At 38.5% G+C, this 18696-nt stretch overlaps 1 protein-coding gene across 2 annotated transcripts in view; it reads right to left on the bottom strand.

Moving 5' to 3' along the window:
* The window catches only part of cpn1 (carboxypeptidase N, polypeptide 1), a 23850-nt gene extending 5854 nt beyond the window's left edge, over positions 1 to 17996 (bottom strand). Inside the window, exons 1-6 of one of the 2 annotated variants that reach the window (XM_063003039.1) lie at positions 17969 to 17996; positions 14708 to 14920; positions 10956 to 11152; positions 7917 to 8072; positions 1566 to 1742; positions 1331 to 1442 (exon numbers count right to left, since the gene is read on the bottom strand). In XM_063003039.1, coding sequence (XP_062859109.1) covers positions 1331 to 1442; positions 1566 to 1742; positions 7917 to 8072; positions 10956 to 11152; positions 14708 to 14920; positions 17969 to 17981 — 868 coding nt within the window. In that variant the 5' untranslated portion in view covers positions 17982 to 17996. Of the gene's footprint in view, positions 1 to 1330; positions 1443 to 1565; positions 1743 to 7916; positions 8073 to 10955; positions 11153 to 14707; positions 15621 to 17968 lie in introns of those variants that run through there. The other variant, XM_063003038.1, reaches the window with a different exon arrangement.
* Between the last annotated feature and the right edge of the window lie 700 nt (positions 17997 to 18696).

Here is an 18696-nt window from a genome sequence, read left to right as displayed (position 1 = left end):
CCACCCAACCATCCATCCACCCATCCATCCATCCATCCATCTAAAACAGGTGAAATCATTAAAGTTGTAATTTAGCTGCTCCCGTATTCAGGGGTCGCCACAGCAGGTCATTCTGGTCTACATACATGACTTGGCACAGTTTTTACACCAAATGCCTTTCCTGACGCAACCCTCCTTATTTTTATCCAGGATTAGGACCAGGACTCCCAATGGCTAGGCTGTTTAGCCATCCTCTTTGCCTCAGACAAAGCCAATCGTGTCTGTGTAGATGCCCGATCAAACAACAGCACTGCTGAGATTCAAATCCCAGATTTCTGTAGTGAGCTAGTGTAATTAACCGCTATGCCAACCAAGCACCCTTCAAGTGATTATAGTAATGATACGATAATAAAAAATGAAGAGTATCTTTACCTTATCTTTACCGTATTTTTACCTTTCATGGATTGTGATATGAACTCTAGTATTTTTAACACGTAAAATGATGAATTATATATTCATAAATATTTAAATGCATTAAAATTCAAAATAAATATTGTATTTCATTTTAAATTTGCTGCTTTCCATTTAATCCATTTAATTTTTGGCCTATTTGTGTTAAATACAACACAATGAATGCTATATTCAATGATCTGATAGCCAACATTCTAATTACTAACCTTACCCACTGGGGCCAGAGGAGTTGTATCTAGGCATGTTGTAAATATACATATACAAAACGCCTTACAGATCAACAGAGAACCAAACCCAGGCCCTGTGCCCCTCACTGGAACAGTGTCCTGTTAAATATCTATAGTAGTTATCAATTGTACAGAAAGCACAGAGTGTCGATGAGAGGTCTGGTGCTGCAGCTGGTATAGTGTTTGCAGCACTGACACATGAGTCCTGTGGAGTTGGGTTGGATCCTCATGCTCAATTACTGTTAAAATCACCCGCATCTATATTGGTGTTTGGGGGAACTATGTTTTTATATTACATCCAAACTGTGCAAAAATATGGCTGATTTAAATATATTACAAGATGAATGTCTTTGTCATTATACATATACACTACAGTGAAAATCTTTTTCCACATATCCCAGCATGTTTGGAAGCTAAGGTCAGAGTGCAGGGTCAGCCATTGTATGGCACCCCTGGAACAGATAGGCTTGAGGGCCTTGCTCAAGAGCCCAACAGTGGCTTCATAGCAGAGCCTGGATTTAAATCGGCAACCTTCCAATTGATTGACCAAAGTTCTACCCACTAAGCTTCCCATTAATACAAGACTCCATGATGTATGAGTATTTTTTTATATCATTGTTTTTCAGTTGCTCATTTTTAGTTTGTGCACTAACCTTTGGATAAGGAGTACCAGTTTGCTCCATTGGTAATACCATCCTCAAAGTAGTCTCCACAGTTCCAACCTTTGTGCATCCAACTGTGAGCGTAGGAGTAAGTCTTTGCCAACTACACCAACACAAATGCACACACAGACTTAATAAATGTATTTATTGAATCATTAACATACAATATATAACATTCACATTAAACATATTAACATTTTAACTTTGTATTTTAATAACTGTTTACCTTTTTGAAGATCTTGTCATCTGGAGTGGCAGTGTATGAAGACTTGCCTCGTATACGGGGCTCTCCGGATTTGTCAAAGGGGTAATTGGCCACCACCGCTCCTCCGTGCAGGTTTGCGGATAAAACAAAATTGTAGTTTTGCATCCACTTAATAACTGCAAGAGTTTCTGGTTCAACCTGGAAAAAAACAAAGTAAAATACATACAGTAATGTAGACTGAGGGACCAAGATACCACTTACTTGCCATATAGCACTTCAGCATGAACTACGTCAATGGAACATTCTCTCAGACACTTTATCTGGACATCTATCATCCCACAAAGAAAATAAAAACCTTGGCTGCAGTTATTGCTTTGGGTAAGCAATCAGTTTGGCACAGGGGTTTGTCCTTTGAGAATGGGGTTTGAATGTTGACCCAGTTCTAGCTCTGTTTGGAGAGTGCTAATATTTATAATTTTTTGATCAAGGTTTCTTTGTGAACTGTCAGTGGAGATTCAGACCCTCCTTCACATTAGCAAAGGTTTATAAAGTCTGGAACAGAATTAAAATGTGTCACTCAAAATGTAAATTTTTGTAAAGCTTGTTTGAACTTTTCATTATTCAGGAGTTTAAAAGGGGGAACCCTCACATTTGGCTATTTCTAATAACAAAAAAGACCAGTGCTGGGACCTTAGATGCTTATCTATAGCCTGATGGAGAGCTTATACTAAGAAAAAACAATATTTTCTGTCCTACGGTGTATTTACTGTAATAATGAGCTAAATATAATGACTGTTCTGTTTGTTCTTGTAACCTTGTAAGACTAATACAGATATAAAAACAAGATAACTGCACAAGAAATAATTCCAATAAGCAGTTTGTTTCTGTTAGTTTTTAGATTCTTAATAGAATATTTCAGCTATCCAGCGGCATATGGGTGACTAATACAAATCAGAAAAATTATGGACAGTATGAAAAATGCAAATAAAAAAAATGCAAAGACGAAAAGGACCATTCAGACTGTTATCAGCAACAAGTCCAAAAGCCAGGGTCTGTCATGGTATGGGGCTGTGTCAGTGCCCTTGGCAAAGGTAATTTACACTTCTGTGATTGCAGCATTAATGCAGAAAGGTACATTGAGACCTTAGAGCAACATGCTGCCTTCAAGACGTCATCTTTTCCAGGGACGTTTATGCATTTTTCAACAAGACAATGCAAAACCACATGCTGCACACATTACAAAGGCATGGCTGCGGAAAAAGAGGGTACGGGTACTGGACTGGCCTGCTTGCAGTCCTGACCTGTCCCCAAAAGAGAATGTGTGGAGAATTTTGAAATAAAAAAATGCTACTGTTGCACATCTTAAGACATGTTTGCAGGAAGAATGGGACAAAATTAAACCTAAAACACTAAATTGCTTGGTCTCCTCGGTGCCAAAACGTCTTTTAAGTGTGGTAAAAAAGAATGGCACCATTACAAAGTGGTAAATGCTTTTCTGTCCCAACTTTTTTTTTAATGTGTTGCAGGCCTAAAATGCAGGAATGGATGTTTATTAATAAATGAAATGAAGTTGAGCAGACAAAACATGAAATATCTCAGGTTCATCCTGTCTGCAATGAAATAAAAGTCAAAGTAAATGTAAGAAACTCTTGTGTTTTTTTTATTATTTGCATTTTCCATGCTGTCCCAACTTTTTCTGATTTGGGGTTGTACAAACAACTTTGCACTAAGAAAAATAGAAAGCATGTTTACTAAAACCTTACCAATCATGGAACTCAGATGAGAAACCTCAAAAACTTGGAAAGTACAGAAAAGACTCAAGAGAAAACAAAAGAGCAAATGGGTTTGAATCAACCAGCCACGTAGTCCCCCGACAAGTTACTCCTACTATTTGCCCACTGAGTCATCAAAAACAAAAGCTAAAAAAACAATTGAACTGCAGACACTCTCGCATTACCCCTGGATTCAAGAGCCTGCAAATAAAATAAAAAACAGCTCGTAACCTTGGCATACTGTAACACTGAAAGCCTCTGTGTGCTCTGGTGCTCCTGAAGTGCCACGCCCCCCTCTCCATGAGCACACTGAGTCTCCTGCCACGCCCTCTCTCACAATTGGTTCATTTGAACTAATTAGCTCCAGCTGCTCCTGATAAAAGGAGGCAGCGTCTCCACAGACTATTTTGGTTTGTCCCGGTTCATGACTCTGTTGGACTTTGACTCTGTTTGGCTTGGTTATGCTCGGCAAGCGCATGTTAAGTCATGTTTCTTGCTCTTGCTCTTGCTCTTGCTCTTGCTCTTGCTCTTGCTCTTGCTCTTGCTCTTGCTCTTGCTCTGCCATGTTCCTAGCTCTTGTTTAGCCATGTTCCTAGTTCTAGATTAGTCATGTTCCTAGCTCTAGATTAGTCCTGTTCCTAGCTCTAGATTAGTCCTGTTCCTAGCTCTAGAGTAGTCATGTTCCTAGCTCTAGATTAGTCCTGTTCCTAGCTCTAGATTAGTCATGTTCCTAGCTCTAGATTAGTCATGTTCCTAGCTCTAGATTAGTCATGTTCCTAGCTCTAGATTAGTCATGTTCCTAGCTCTAGATTAGTCCTGTTCCTAGCTCTTGTTTAGTCCTGTTCCTAGCTCTTGTTTAGTCCTGTTCCTAGCTCTAGCTTAGTCCTGTTCCTAGCTCTTGTTTAGTCCTGTTCCTAGTCCTGTTCCTAGTTCTAGTTAGTTAGCCTTTTGTTTAGCTGTGTTTAGTTTTGTTTAACTTTGTTTTGTTCTAGTTTCGCCTTGTTTGTTCTGTTTTGTCTTGTATAATAGATCTTGGTTTAGTTCATGCATCTCTGCATGTGTGTCCACCCCCTTTGTCTCAGCCTTAGACCCCATGTTACACATACTCAGATTTCAGTTTTAGTAGTCCTGTTAAAGCAGTTACTATATCAACAATTCATCTCCCTAAGAACATCAGTAAGATAACACATTTTTTGACTAAAGCAAACCTGGAGAAACTTAACCACACCTTTATTTCCAGCAAGACTGATTACTGTAATGGTCTCTTAACTGGACTCCTAAAAAAGACTTAAGTTTAATTAACAGTTCTCATCACATCCATTTTTAGATCCTTACACGATACCAGTATGTTAAAGAGTAAACTGTAAGGTACTGTTACTGGTCTATAAATCTCTGGTGTTAGTGAGTGTTGTGCTGGTATGAGTGGATAAGACACAGAAGTGCTGCTGGAGTTTTTAAACACCTCACTGTCACTGCTGGATTGAGAATAGTCCACCAACCAAAAATATATCCAGCCAACAGCGCCCCGTGGGCAGCGTCCTGTGACCACTGATGAATGTCTCAAAGATGACCAACTTAAACAGCAGCAATAGATGAGCAATAATCTCTGACTTCACATCTACAAGGTGGTTCAACTAAGTAGGAGTGTCTAATAGAGTGGACAGTGAGTGGACACAGCATTTTAAAACTCCATCAGCATTGCTGTGTGTGATCTACTCATACCAGCACAATACACACTATACACACCATGTCATTGTCACTGCAGTGCTGAGAATGACCCACCACCCAAATAATATCTGCTCTGTGGGGGTCCTGATGATTGAAGAACAGGGTGAAAGCAGGTTAAAAAGGTATGTAGAGAAATAGATGGACTACAGCCAGTAATTGTAGAACTACAAAGTGCTTCTATATGGTAAGTGGAGCTGATAAAACAGACAGTGAGTGTAGAAACAAGGAGGTTAATGTTATGGCTGATCGGTGTTTATACAGTGTATCACAAAAGTGAGTACACCCCTCACATTTCTGCAGATATTTAAGTATATCTTTTCATGGGACAACACTGACAAAATGACACTTTGACACAATGAAAAGTAGTCTGTGTGCAGCTTATATAACAGTGTAAATTTATTCTTCCCTCAAAATAATTCAATATACAGCCATTAATGTCTAAACCTCCGGCAACAAAAGTGAGTACACCCCTTAGTGAAAGTTCCTGAAGTGTCAATATTTTGTGTGGCCACCATTATTTCCCAGAACTGCCTTAACTCTCCTGGGCATGGAGTTTACCAGAGCTTCACAGGTTGCCACTGGAATGCTTTTCCACTCCTCCATGACGACATCACGGAGCTGGCGGATATTCGAGACTTTGCGCTCCTCCACCTTCCGCTTGAGGATGCCCCAAAGATGTTCTATTGGGTTTAGGTCTGGAGACATGCTTGGCCAGTCCATCACCTTTACCCTCAGCCTCTTCAATAAAGCAGTGGTCGTCTTAGAGGTGTGTTTGGGGTCATTATCATGCTGGAACACTGCCCTGCGACCCAGTTTCCAGAGGGAGGGGATCATGCTCTGCTTCAGTATTTCACAGTACATATTGGAGTTCATGTGTCCCTCAATGAAATGTAACTCCCCAACACCGGCTGCACTCATGCAGCCCCAGACCATGGCATTCCCACCACCATGCTTGACTGTAGGCATGACACACTTATCTTTGTACTCCTCACCTGATTGCCGCCACACATGCTTGAGACCATCTGAACCAAACAAATTAATCTTGGTCTCATCAGACCATAGGACATGGTTCCAGTAATCCGTGTCCTTTGTTGACATGTCTTCAGCAAACTGTTTGCGGGCTTTCTTGTGTAGAGACTTCAGAAGAGGCTTCCTTCTGGGGTGACAGCCATGCAGACCAATTTGATGTAGTGTGCGGCGTATGGTCTGAGCACTGACAGGCTGACCCCCCACCTTTTCAATCTCTGCAGCAATGCTGACAGCACTCCTGCGCCTATCTTTTAAAGACAGCAGTTGGATGTGACGCTGAGCACGTGCACTCAGCTTCTTTGGACGACCAACGCGAGGTCTGTTCTGAGTGGACCCTGCTCTTTTAAAACGCTGGATGATCTTGGCCACTGTGCTGCAGCTCAGTTTCAGGGTGTTGGCAATCTTCTTGTAGCCTTGGCCATCTTCATGTAGTGCAACAATTCGTCTTTTAAGATCCTCAGAGAGTTCTTTGCCATGAGGTGCCTTGTTGGAACTTTCAGTGACCAGTATGAGAGAGTGTGAGAGCTGTACTACTAAATTGAACACACCTGCTCCCTATGCACACCTGAGACCTAGTAACACTAACAAATCACATGACATTTTGGAGGGAAAATGACAAGCAGTGCTCAATTTGGACATTTAGGGGTGTAGTCTCTTAGGGGTGTACTCACTTTTGTTGCCGGTGGTTTAGACATTAATGGCTGTATATTGAGTTATTTTGAGGGAAGAATAAATTTACACTGTTATATAAGCTGCACACAGACTACTTTTCATTGTGTCAAAGTGTCATTTTGTCAGTGTTGTCCCATGAAAAGATATACTTAAATATCTGCAGAAATGTGAGGGGTGTACTCACTTTTGTGATACACTGTATAAATAACAGATATGCTACAGAGGTATGAGCCAATTGGAAATCTCACATCACTAGAAACTAGTCGATTAATCCTGCCTAAGGAAAAGACTAAACATGGAGATAATATGCTGCTTTTAAATGGAACCAGTTGACAGGGAACATGAGGGTCCTGAGTTTAGACACTTTTAAATCCTATTTAAGCAGGCTTACAGCTTAGTTTAAAATACTGCTCACTTTTTATTCTGTAATCGCATTTTTTAAAATATATTTTATAATAAAATCTATTGTGTTTTTCATATTTTAATCATGCTTGTGTTTTCTATTCTTTTTTATCATTTAACTTTTAACTTACATTATTACCTTATTATAGTCTAATTTGTAAAGCACTTTAATTAACTACAGTGTATTAAATGTGCTATACTTGCCTTGCCTATAAAAGACGTCTACTGATGAATGCACTGTATCAAAACTCATTATTACCATAATATATGTCTGAGTAGTGCTGTGAAGCAGCTCATAGAGTGGGTGCTACACAACAGAATCAGTACTGAATTGGATTTGACATATTTTTCAATTTCCATTATGAATTGTAAGATGTAAAAGTAAGTATGTTGACTGACAGGACAGAAATCAACAATGTACATTTACATTTTCAGCATTTAGCAGACGCTTTTATCCAAAGCGACTTACACAATGAGCTGAAGACAATGAGCAATTGAGGGTTAAGGGCCTTGCTCAGGGACCCAACAGTGGCAACCCGGTGGCGGCAGGGCCCGAACCGGCAACCCTCTGTCTACTAGTCCAGTACCTTAACTACTGAGCTATCACTGCCCTATGTAAACATAGAAAACTAGTGATTTTAAATCAGGAACCTTTTAAGCCAAAGAAACCTACAGGTCTGGTATAGTTATGTTTTTGAGTACAAAAAGTGGAATTAGTGACATTAGTAAACCTCAATTTTGATCCCTGTTGTCAATTTATGCAGTTTACCTGTTGCTCCCAGTTGTCTGGAAGTGGCAGGTGGTGAGTCGGTCCGTTGTTCTTCTCATTGTAGTACATGAGTGCATTCAGGTCAGGAAAATTACGATTCAGGTCCACTTCCCTGGAATTGCCTCGGCCAACCAGATAACCATTAAATTCTGGACCCTAGCAGCCAGACAAATGTTGGAATACCAAAATGAGGAAAAGTCAAGGTATTGTCTCCACTGATAAATACACATGCACACGTGACACAAATCTTGTACATAATGAACAATGAGTTGAAGATGAAGAGAACAACAGGCAGTAAAATGTGGTTAGAAACTAGGTGGTTAGTCAAGATAGTAGGAGATAGATGGATGGATGGATGGACCGATGGACGGACAGACAGACAGACAGATATACGTAGATGGATGGATAGATACAGTGGGGGAAATAAGTATTTGATCCCCTGCTGATTTTGTAAGTTTACCCCCTTACAAAGACTTGAACAGTCTATAATTTTTATGGAAGGTTTATTTTAACAGAGAGAGACAGAATATCACAAAAAAATCCAGAAATAAAACATTAAATAAAAGTTATAAATTAATTTGTATTTAATTAAGGGAAATAAGTATTTGATCCCCTACCAACCAGCAAGAATTCTGACCCCCACAGACCGGTTATGTGCACAAAAGGCACACAAATTAGTCCTGTCCCTGTATAAAAGACTCCTGTCACAGAATCAGTTTCTTCCATTCAAATCTCTCGACCACCATGGGCAAGACCAAAGAGCTATCAAAGGACGTCAGGGACAAGATTGTAGACCTGCACAAGGCTGGAATGGGCTACAAGACCATCAGCAAGAAGCTTGTTGAGAAAGAGACCACTGTTGGTGCGATAATTCGAAAATGGAAGAAATACAAGATCACAGTCAATCACCCTCACTCTGGAGCTCCATGCAAGATCTCACCTGGTGGGGTAAGAATGATTCTGAGAAAGATGAGGTCAGTCCAGAATTACACGGGAGGAGCTTGTCAATGATCTCAAGGGAGCTGGGAGCAGAGAAATGCTGGATATGACCCCAAGAACACCATCCCCACCGGGCATTTCTCTGCCTCCAAACACGGCGAGTGGAGTTGATGCCAAAGAGCTCAATTTTGGTCTCATCTAACCATATCACATTCTCCCAAGCTTTCTTTGAATCATTCAGGTGTTCATTGGCAAACTTCAGACAGGCCTGTACATGAGCCTTCTTGAGCAGAGGGACTTTGCGGGCACTGCAGGTTCTCAATCCATTACGGCGAAGTGTGTTACTAATGGTTTTCTCAGAATCATTCTTACCCCACGAGGTGAGATCTTGCATGGAGCTCCAGAGTGAGGGCGATTGACTGTGATCTTGTATTTCTTCCATTTTCGAATGATCGCACCAACAGTGGTCTCTTTCTCAACAAGCTTCTTGCTGATGGTCTTGTAGCCCATTCCAGCCTTGTGCAGGTCTACAATCTTGTCCCTGACGTCCTTTGATAGCTCTTTGGTCTTGCCCATGGTGGTCGAGAGATTTGAACGGAAGAAACTGATTCTGTGACAGGAGTCTTTTATACAGGGACAGGACTAATTTGTGTGCCTCATGGGCACATAACCGGTCTGTGGGGGTCAGATTTCTTGCTGGTTGGTAGGGGATCAAATACTTATTTCCCTTAATTAAATACAAATTAATTTATAACTTTTATTTAATGTTTTTTTTCTGGATTTTTTGTTGATATTCTGTCTCTCTCTGTTAAAATAAACCTTCCATAAAATTATAGACTGTTCAAGTCTTTGTAAGGGGGTAAACTTAAAAAAAAAAAAATCAGCAGGGGATCAAATACTTATTTCCCCCACTGTAGATTGATGGATGGATGGATGGATGGATGGATGGATGGATAAGATAGATAGATAAGATAGGTAAGATAGGTAAGATAGGTAAGATAGGGTAGGTAGGTAGGTAGGTAGGTAGGTAAGATAGGGTAGATAGGGTGGGTAGGTAGGTAGGTAGGTAGGTAGGTAGGTGGGTAGGTGGGTAGGTGGGTAGGTGGGTGGGTGGGTAGGTGGGTGAATAATGATATGTAATATAATAAGGTATTATGAAAGAGTCATTTGTAGTAAGTATTAATGTGCAATGTAGGCTTCATAAACAGAGTGGCAGATCATGCTTTATTTGACTCCATGTTCTATGATGGCCAGGCACAGTGAAGATTTGTTATACAGTGTTATCGAAGTTTAATTGAAAAGTACCGAAGTTCTCCACTTTCTGACTAGCAGGTCATGGGGGTGTGATAAGTTGTTTATTATAGTAATGAGTTTAAGGGACGTCCCCTCTTGAATCTGTCTAACAATCAAAACCATCAAGAGTACATATTGAGATCAAAAGAGTTGTCTAAAATCTAAAGTCACACTAAAAATACCTGCAATTTGAAAGCACATTTGTCTCATTTGTGTCATTTAAAAAGTCTTCTTATGTAAATTGGGGAGAACTTAGAAATAATTAGCACGTTGTGATAACATTAAAGTGGGAATTTTTAGTCTTTCAGGATGTTTTCTGTCTCGATTTTCATTACTGGATAGATACCAACATGAATTTCATTTTTACTTTTGAATGGCACAGATTAACTTCAACTATCCACTTCAGTTATGTTAAAGATTAGCAATATATATTTGCACATTTAATGTGTGCACAGGTAAAATGCTAATGCAAGCTAGTGTTATAATCACAGTGTGATAAATACTTTCCTTGGTAAAGAAACTGTTTACTAATAGTGAGAGGGTGAGTTACAAGCCAGATCTATGATGATTGCCTCCAAAAATTCTAAAATTCAACCACCATTTAATGCTGTATAGGAGGTAGCAAAATACAAGTGTCAAGCTGGAATAATATAGTTTTAAAGATAATCAGTTTTTTTCTTAATTCTTTTGTGTGAATAAAGTCTGCATACTCTGTCTGATTAGCCTAAAGATAAAAATAAGAATGTTGTAAATGTACTTCTATAAGAGACAACATTTTTTATTTTCATGCATAATAAGGTTTAATACCTGCATGGCCGCTACTTCATAACCATCTGGGTTCATGGAGGGCAGGATGTGAATGCGTGTGTTGTGTATGAGCTCGGTGATCCGCTGATTCCCTGCTTGGTACTCGTCACATAAGAACTGAGAAAGGTGGAGAAGCAGCTCACGGCCCAGCACCTCGTTCCCATGCATGTTCCCCACGTACTTGCCCTCCGGCTCCACTGAAAAACACACTTCATATGAGCACCGACAGGAAGTCAAGAGGGCACATGGCCACATCCGCTAAAGGAACATAAGTGGATGGAAGCAGTGGTTTGTTTGTGCAAATGAAGCATTTCTTTGTAAAAAGTTAATCATAAAATGATTGAATTACTACAAGAGACTTCTTAATAATGTAAAAATTATGAATAGTTCATGTAAATACATGTAACACTCAATATTTCCCCTCTTTCCATACACATTCTATTTTTAGAGGCATTTTACTAGTCATCAGCTAAAAAAGAAGGCATATCCCTGGACTGATGGACAGGTTCCTGTTGTTGTCCTCTGTACCTCAGCATACATCCTCTAATTTTAGTTGAGGAAGCACATACATCAGCAAAACTTTAGCAAAAATCCCCTCATGCAAAACTTTAGTCTGGCATGTCTATTGTTAACTGAAAGTGCACAGTCAAAAAGCATCGTCTTTGGTTAGATATGAGCTGTGTAGTATATTTTAAAGTGTAAAGTATCATTGTAGAATCCTAAGTAAAAGAAATGTAAAAACACAAACTATTCATTGATCAGTGAAAAATCTCCCATACATATTTTAATAAATTACACAACAGACAAAAACTAAATATAATATGTGAAATGTTCTCAATATTAATCAACATTAACTAGAAATATTAATAAACTTTTACCTAAGATAAGGTAGCCTTTTATCATACCACAAAGGGAAATTTGTTACAGCGAAAGGGAAACAGAATAGCCTTACGATGTAAACCGAAACCAAAATAACACCTCCATATGTACCCTCAGATTGTTATAGTGTGTTATTGTTATTATAAAGATACTTGTTTGTATGTAAATCTTTGTAGTGTGTACTATTACTTTTGATTTACGTAACTATCTATCTGAATATACATACAATTGGGTGTATGTAAAATATAAACTGTGAAATATAAAAATGTAAGTTTACAAATGGCTACAAATACAAATTTAGTATGTTCAGCTGGCAGGAGCTTGTATGATAATTATAAATGATAAATTGATTAAGAAACTTCTCACTTTTCAAGGGGTTTTATTTGTCAAGCAACCCCACAGATGTAAAATCTTTAGAGTAATTGTAGATACAAACCACAATTTAAAAGATTATGTGGAATAGGAATAAGAACAGCTATCTATTATAACAGAAATCTATCACAGAAACACAAGAGTTCTGAATGTAGGGCCATTTAAGGGATTATGGTGTACAGCAATTCAGTAGTGATATTAGGTCTTGTTCCAATTTTATTTTTTACAGAAGTCCTTTCTGAATTTCCACTTAAATTGTGTGTTATAGAAACTTGTATGGCTAAAATTATTGTAACCTCTTGTTTGAAACATAAATTGTTGAATTATTTACTGAAACATTTTTAATAAACCTATCTCTGTTTAGAAAGTTTACTTTAAACATAATAGTTTTCCTAGTCCTAAATGGCCTCTTTTCCATTTTTTGCAGAATGTGTTGCAGGCATCAATTAACAACAAAAAAAGAAGTACAGAAAGTAACATAGAAATTGTATTGGATTCTTTGTAGTTTTAAATTTAATAGAGTTTAATTAACTGTACCAACTACAATAAAAACAACAACAACAACCACACTAATAATAATAGTAATATTAGTAGTAATAATAACAGTAATTACTGCTTTCTGTTTTTTTATTTGAATTCACATACATTTCCAACATGAACAGGGTTTATAGATGAATAGATGGATTTATGGATTATGCATGCACTTACTTTCTTTTTTGGGATAAAATATTAATGATGTTTTATACAATATTATTTAATATCATTTATTTAAAATCATTTTATTCTATTTTGACCACAAAACGTTTTCTGAGATTTGTACATTTGTGTGAAAAAAACACATTGTTGATCATGGTGATCTGGTGACATTAGAAGTACTAGATATACTAGATATAAAATATATACTAGATATAAAAATTGTATAGGTATCTTTAAATAGTAGGTATAAGTATATTTCAAACTAATAAACTAAAATATACTTAAACTAATAAACATTTGAATATGTATAATTTCTAGTGTGTTATTATGTAATGTGAAAATGCTTTAACTGAGGGTATCTTGTTTAATTAAAACACTTCAGATTCTTCTGCAACTAGCACATCTCTGTGTAACAAATGGCATGTGCACCTTAGCTGTTGAAAGACCTTTGATTTACTTTACAGTAATATAGGAGCACAGGGTTTAAATGATTCTCAAATCCAAAGCCTATTCTGACTAATACACAAGGAGCAGAAACAAGCTGCTTCTGGTTGCTTCTCTCAGTTAATGTTTAAATTGTTTGGCCATTATTTAAATCCCAGTCTGCCAAGCTGTAACTTAAGGCAAGAGCCTTACCCCTCAACCCACTGTTTATTATTTTTGGTTAACTGCATATAGTACAAACCCTGTTTCCAAAAAAGTATGAACATTTTGTAAAATGCAATAAAAACAAAATTCTCTATTGTTCACCACAGTAAGTCTTTATTTGACTAACAGAAAACGTGTATGTTAGCTGACCAAGTTGATTGTATTTTGTATATCTGAGTGTAATTTGAATGTGATGCCTGTCATGTTAATAGAACAAATATAGTCACAAATTTGAGAGTACTTCAGAAACTTTTCTTACGCAAAGAGAAATCCATACTTCAGCTCAATGCAGAAAAGCTGTTCTCAAGACAGTGAACAGTGCTGTGTTCATATGAGTGCTCATTCAAGCTTGTTTTCTGGGTTCTTATGTGACTTCCTGGATGATTTGTCAGTGCCAAAATTTTGGTTGGTTGGCCACTTCTGGGAAGGTTCAACCCTGTTCCAAGTTTTCTCCATTTGAGAATAATGGCACTTACTGTAGTTCACTGGAGTCCCAATACCTTAGCAATGGCTTTGTAACCCTTTCAGGACTGGAAGACTTTGTTTTGTATCTGTATTTAAATCTCTCAAGATTGTGGCATCATGTGCTGCTTTTTGAGACCTTCTAGTCAGCTTCACATTGCCACACAAGTTCTATTTCATTGATGCCAAGTCTGGCAGTAGTCATGTCTGGGTGTGTCAAATAAAACTGAACCCAGGTCATTGACTTAGTAGCTTAGAAGCTTAGTATTGAAGCCTGTGCATTGGATTGGCACCCTGTCCAGGGTATTCCTGCCCTGTACTTTGTGTTTCCAAGTGGAACCAGACCTGCCGCGGCCCTGACTAGGATGAAGTGGCTAATGCAAATAAAATTAAATTAAATATGTTGGTCTTTGTGCTATTGTTTGTTAAATAATAATTCAAAAGAAGTAACAAATGACAGATTCTTGTTTTTGTTGCAAATTCATATTTTCTAGATGTTTTTATTTACTAAATATACCAAATTTTTTATAATTCAGACTATGGTCAGGGTGCTTTCCAACTTTAATTTTAACTGCCATTAAATTACACAACTAGGCTTTAAAGAGTGAGAACTACACTTAATATAATTTAATAGGTAATTAATGTTTTTAACACATCAGGAATCCATTAATATAATTAGACATAAAGACACTTACATGCTTCATGAATGCCTGGGTTATCACTGAACTCCAGAACATACAGATGACGTCCTTCCACACTGCGTCCGATGCTGTAGATGCGGCTGATGTAAGGGCATTGGCTCTGCACGGCGAACAGAACTTGCACCATCTCCTCATATCCATGGTGCCTGAAATCAATACTCCAGGCCAGAGGAGCACTGAGACCCAGGAGCAAAGGTACAATCCAAACTACAGAACAGCCTGACATGATGATTGTATTCTGTTACACCAACAGACCACTGTTTCCCTCTGTTACTATACTCTCTCTCCCTGCATTCCTCGCGCTACTCCTGTGCTTTTACTCCTCCACACTGTCTCCTCCCTCACATTCATACACGAGACAGTAAGGACACTCCCTCTACTCTCTCTCTCTCCTCATGTTTACGGTTTCTTTACAGTTTATTGCCAGGCATGACAGTCACAGCCTGGTTTACACTAGTAGCTTTTTTTTTATTTTTAGCCACACTTGAACAAGCACTTTGTCCAAATGAACCATTTTCCTATCTGTAATGAACCATGATTTGACAACAACCATCAAATGTGCTGGGATTCTTTCTGACCTATGACCTTTGACATTTCCACCACTTTCTTTTGTTTTATTGCTGCAGTCATGTAGAGCAGACCAGATACCAAAGATTTCCCTAATTATTAATTGTTCTCTATAACTTGTGTAGTCCACTATGCAGTCAATATGAAGTCATTTAAGATTCACATTTGTTTTTATTTATTATTATTATTGTTTAATTTATTTTATGTTGTGTTTTATTATGTAGATGAGTGTGTATATTTTGTCATGCAATGTTTTTGTAAAGCACTTTGTGATTCTTATCTGTGAAAAGTTCTATATAAATAAATTTTACTTACTTTACAATATGTAAATAGTCACCTTGTTATGGGTAAAAGCAGATGCAAGTACAGATGCAAACTAACTGTAAATTAGCTAACATGCTTTCAAATTGAAATACACATTAAAACATGAATTCTAAAATTCATAAGACATATGTAATGTAAACAGAGAAGATACATTAGCTTAAATAGAAAGAAACTGTTCAGATTGGTTGAGGTACTATAGATGCACAAATCAAAGGTTCTTACGGTGTCCCCATTTGGTTCCTATTGTCTACAAGTGTTCCCTACACTGGACGCAACAAAATGTATTCTATACAAGAGCATACTAAATAAACCTAATAAACAAACAAACAGACTTACTATTAACTATAAAGTTGATATAAAAAGAGACTCTGTTGCTTAAATTGCATTTCTTTCTACATCTGACCACATGAAGTAGCTGCCAGCCTTTTGGCTCTGTGCTAAAATTACCTATTTATGCTGAGCCTCTGTTTTGAAATCCAGAGTCAGCGATAACTTAACCTTGGAGTTGGGACAACCTGAGGTTGCAGGAGATTTTTACAAATCCTATGGCAGTAATATGTTTTTAAAATACAATTAAAGGTCTCTAACATTGAATTACTTTTAATCTTTCCTAACCAGTGATGCTGTTGTTTGGGATTTACTGCTTTGCGTTTTCTGAAATACAACATGTACAAATACAGTGGGGTCAAAAAGTATTTAGTCAGCCACTGATTGTGCAAGTTCTCCTACTTAGAAAGATGAGAGAGGTGTGTAATTTTCATCATAGGTACACTTCAACTATGAGAGACAAAATTAGAAAAAAAAATCCAGGAAATCACATTGTAGGATTTTTAAAGAATTTATTTGTAAATTATGGTGGAAAATAAGTATTTGGTCAATAACAAACAAGCAAGATTTCTGGCTCTCACAGGCCTGTAACTTCTTCTTTAAGAAGCTTTTCTGTCCTCCACTCGTTACCTGTATTAATGGCACCTGTTTGACCTCGTTATCTGTATAAAAGACACCTGTCCACAGCCTCAAACAGTCAGACTCCAAACTCAACCATGGCCAAGACTAAAGAGCTGTCGAAGGACACCAGGAAGAAAATTGTAGGCCTGCACCAGGCTGGGAAGAGTGAATCTACAATAGGCAAGCAGGTTGGTGTGAATAAATCAACTGTGGAAGCAATTGTAAGAAAATGGAAGACATACAAGACCATTCATTATCTCCCTTGGGGTCAAGATCTCATCCCGTGGGGTCAAAATGATCATGAGAACGGTGAGCAAAAATGCCAGAACTACACAGAGGGACCTGATGAATGACCTGCAGAGAGCTGGGACCAAAGTAACAAAGGCTACCATCAGTAACACACTACGCCGAGAGGGACTCAAATCCTGCAGTGCCAGGCGTGTCCCCCTGCTTAAGCCAGTACTTGTCCAGGCCTGTCTGAAGTTTGCCAGAGAGCATATGGATGATCCAGAAGAGGATTGGGAGAATATCATGTGGTCAGATGAAACCAAAATGGAACTATTTGGTAAAAACTCAACTCATCGTATTTGGAGGAAGAAGAAGAACCCAAGAACACCATACCTACTGTGAAGCATGGGGGTGGAAACATCATGCTTTGGGGCTGTTTTTCTGCCAAGGGGACAGGACGACTGATCTGTGTTAAGGGAAGAATGAACGGGGCCATGTATCGTGAGATTTTAAGCCAAAACCTCCTTCCATCAGTGAGAGCATTGAAGATGGAACGTGGCTGGGTCTTCCAGCATGACAATGATCCCAAACACACCGCTCGGGCAACGAAGGAGTGGCTCCGTAAAAAGCATTTCAAGGTCCTGGAGTGGCCTAGCCAGTCTCCAGACCTCAACCCCATAGAAAATTTGTGGAGTCTGTGTTGCCCAGCGACAGCCCCAAAACATCACTGCTCTAGAGGAGATCTGCATGGAGGAATGGGCCAAAATACCAGCTACAGTGTGTGCAAACCTGGTGAAGACTTACAGGAAACGCTTCACCTCATTGCCAACAAAGGTTATGTTACAAAGTATTGAGTTGAACTTTTGTTATTGACCAAATACTTATTTTCCACCATAATTTACAAATAAATTCTTTAAAAATCCTACAATGTGATTTCCTGGATTTTTTTTTCTCATTTTGTCTCTCATAGTTGAAGTGTACCTATGATGAAAATTACACACCTCTCTCATCTTTCTAAGTAGGAGAACTTGCACAATCAGTGGCTGACTAAATACTTTTTGGCCCCACTGTACATGTGAAATCTGTTTTTTACTCAACTAAGCCAGCCCATGGAACAGAAAGCAAGGTTACATTTGAGTAAAAAAAGTTAAGCCCCTAAAATCGCATTGATGGGCAAAAAAGACTTACCCTCCCCCAGCATTATTAGCTAAGTGTCTTGGCAGCTTTTTCTTAACTAGACCTGTGGTATGTCTCTCCGCCAGTGGAAAAGAGATTGAGAAATCAAGGAGAGTAGGAAAAACAGAACAGTTGTGTCAAACAGTCCTCTACACCCACCCTGTCTTTGCAACACTGGTTCATTCATTAACTTCGTGTAAACACATTAGAAGGCCAACAGGTTAGGCTTTCTGTTGTGCCTTTTGGGAAAGCAGCAACAACGAGTACTGGGATTCCTGGAGGACATCCCCTCCCCCCTCTACACTGTTTTTATCGCCCAGGAGCTACTGTTGATCATACACAAAAGTATTGGGACACCCCTTCTAATGTTTTCAAATTCTATTTCATGTGCTTTTGCACTACAGCAATTGCAACATTTGTAATAAATCAATTATATAAGAAAAATTATATGATTCCAACTTTGCAGCAACAGTTTAGGGAAGGTCTTTTCCTGTTCCAGCATTAAGGTGCCCCTGTGCTCAAAGCAAGGTCTATGGAGTCATGACGAAATGCTCAGTTTAAAGAAGCTCCACAGAGCCCTGACCCCAGCCCCACTGAACAACTCTGGAATTAACTAGAATATTATTTAAGACTTTCTTGACCAACATCAGTGCTTTTTTGACTGAATGACTGAATACACCAATCAGCCATAACATCCTTGTTTCTACACTCACTGTCCATTTTATCAGCTCCACCTACCA

Source organism: Trichomycterus rosablanca, chromosome 10, assembly GCF_030014385.1.
Source record: "Trichomycterus rosablanca isolate fTriRos1 chromosome 10, fTriRos1.hap1, whole genome shotgun sequence".
Taxonomy (NCBI): Eukaryota; Metazoa; Chordata; class Actinopteri; order Siluriformes; family Trichomycteridae; genus Trichomycterus; species Trichomycterus rosablanca.
This window is presented reverse-complemented; position numbering and strand designations above follow the sequence as displayed.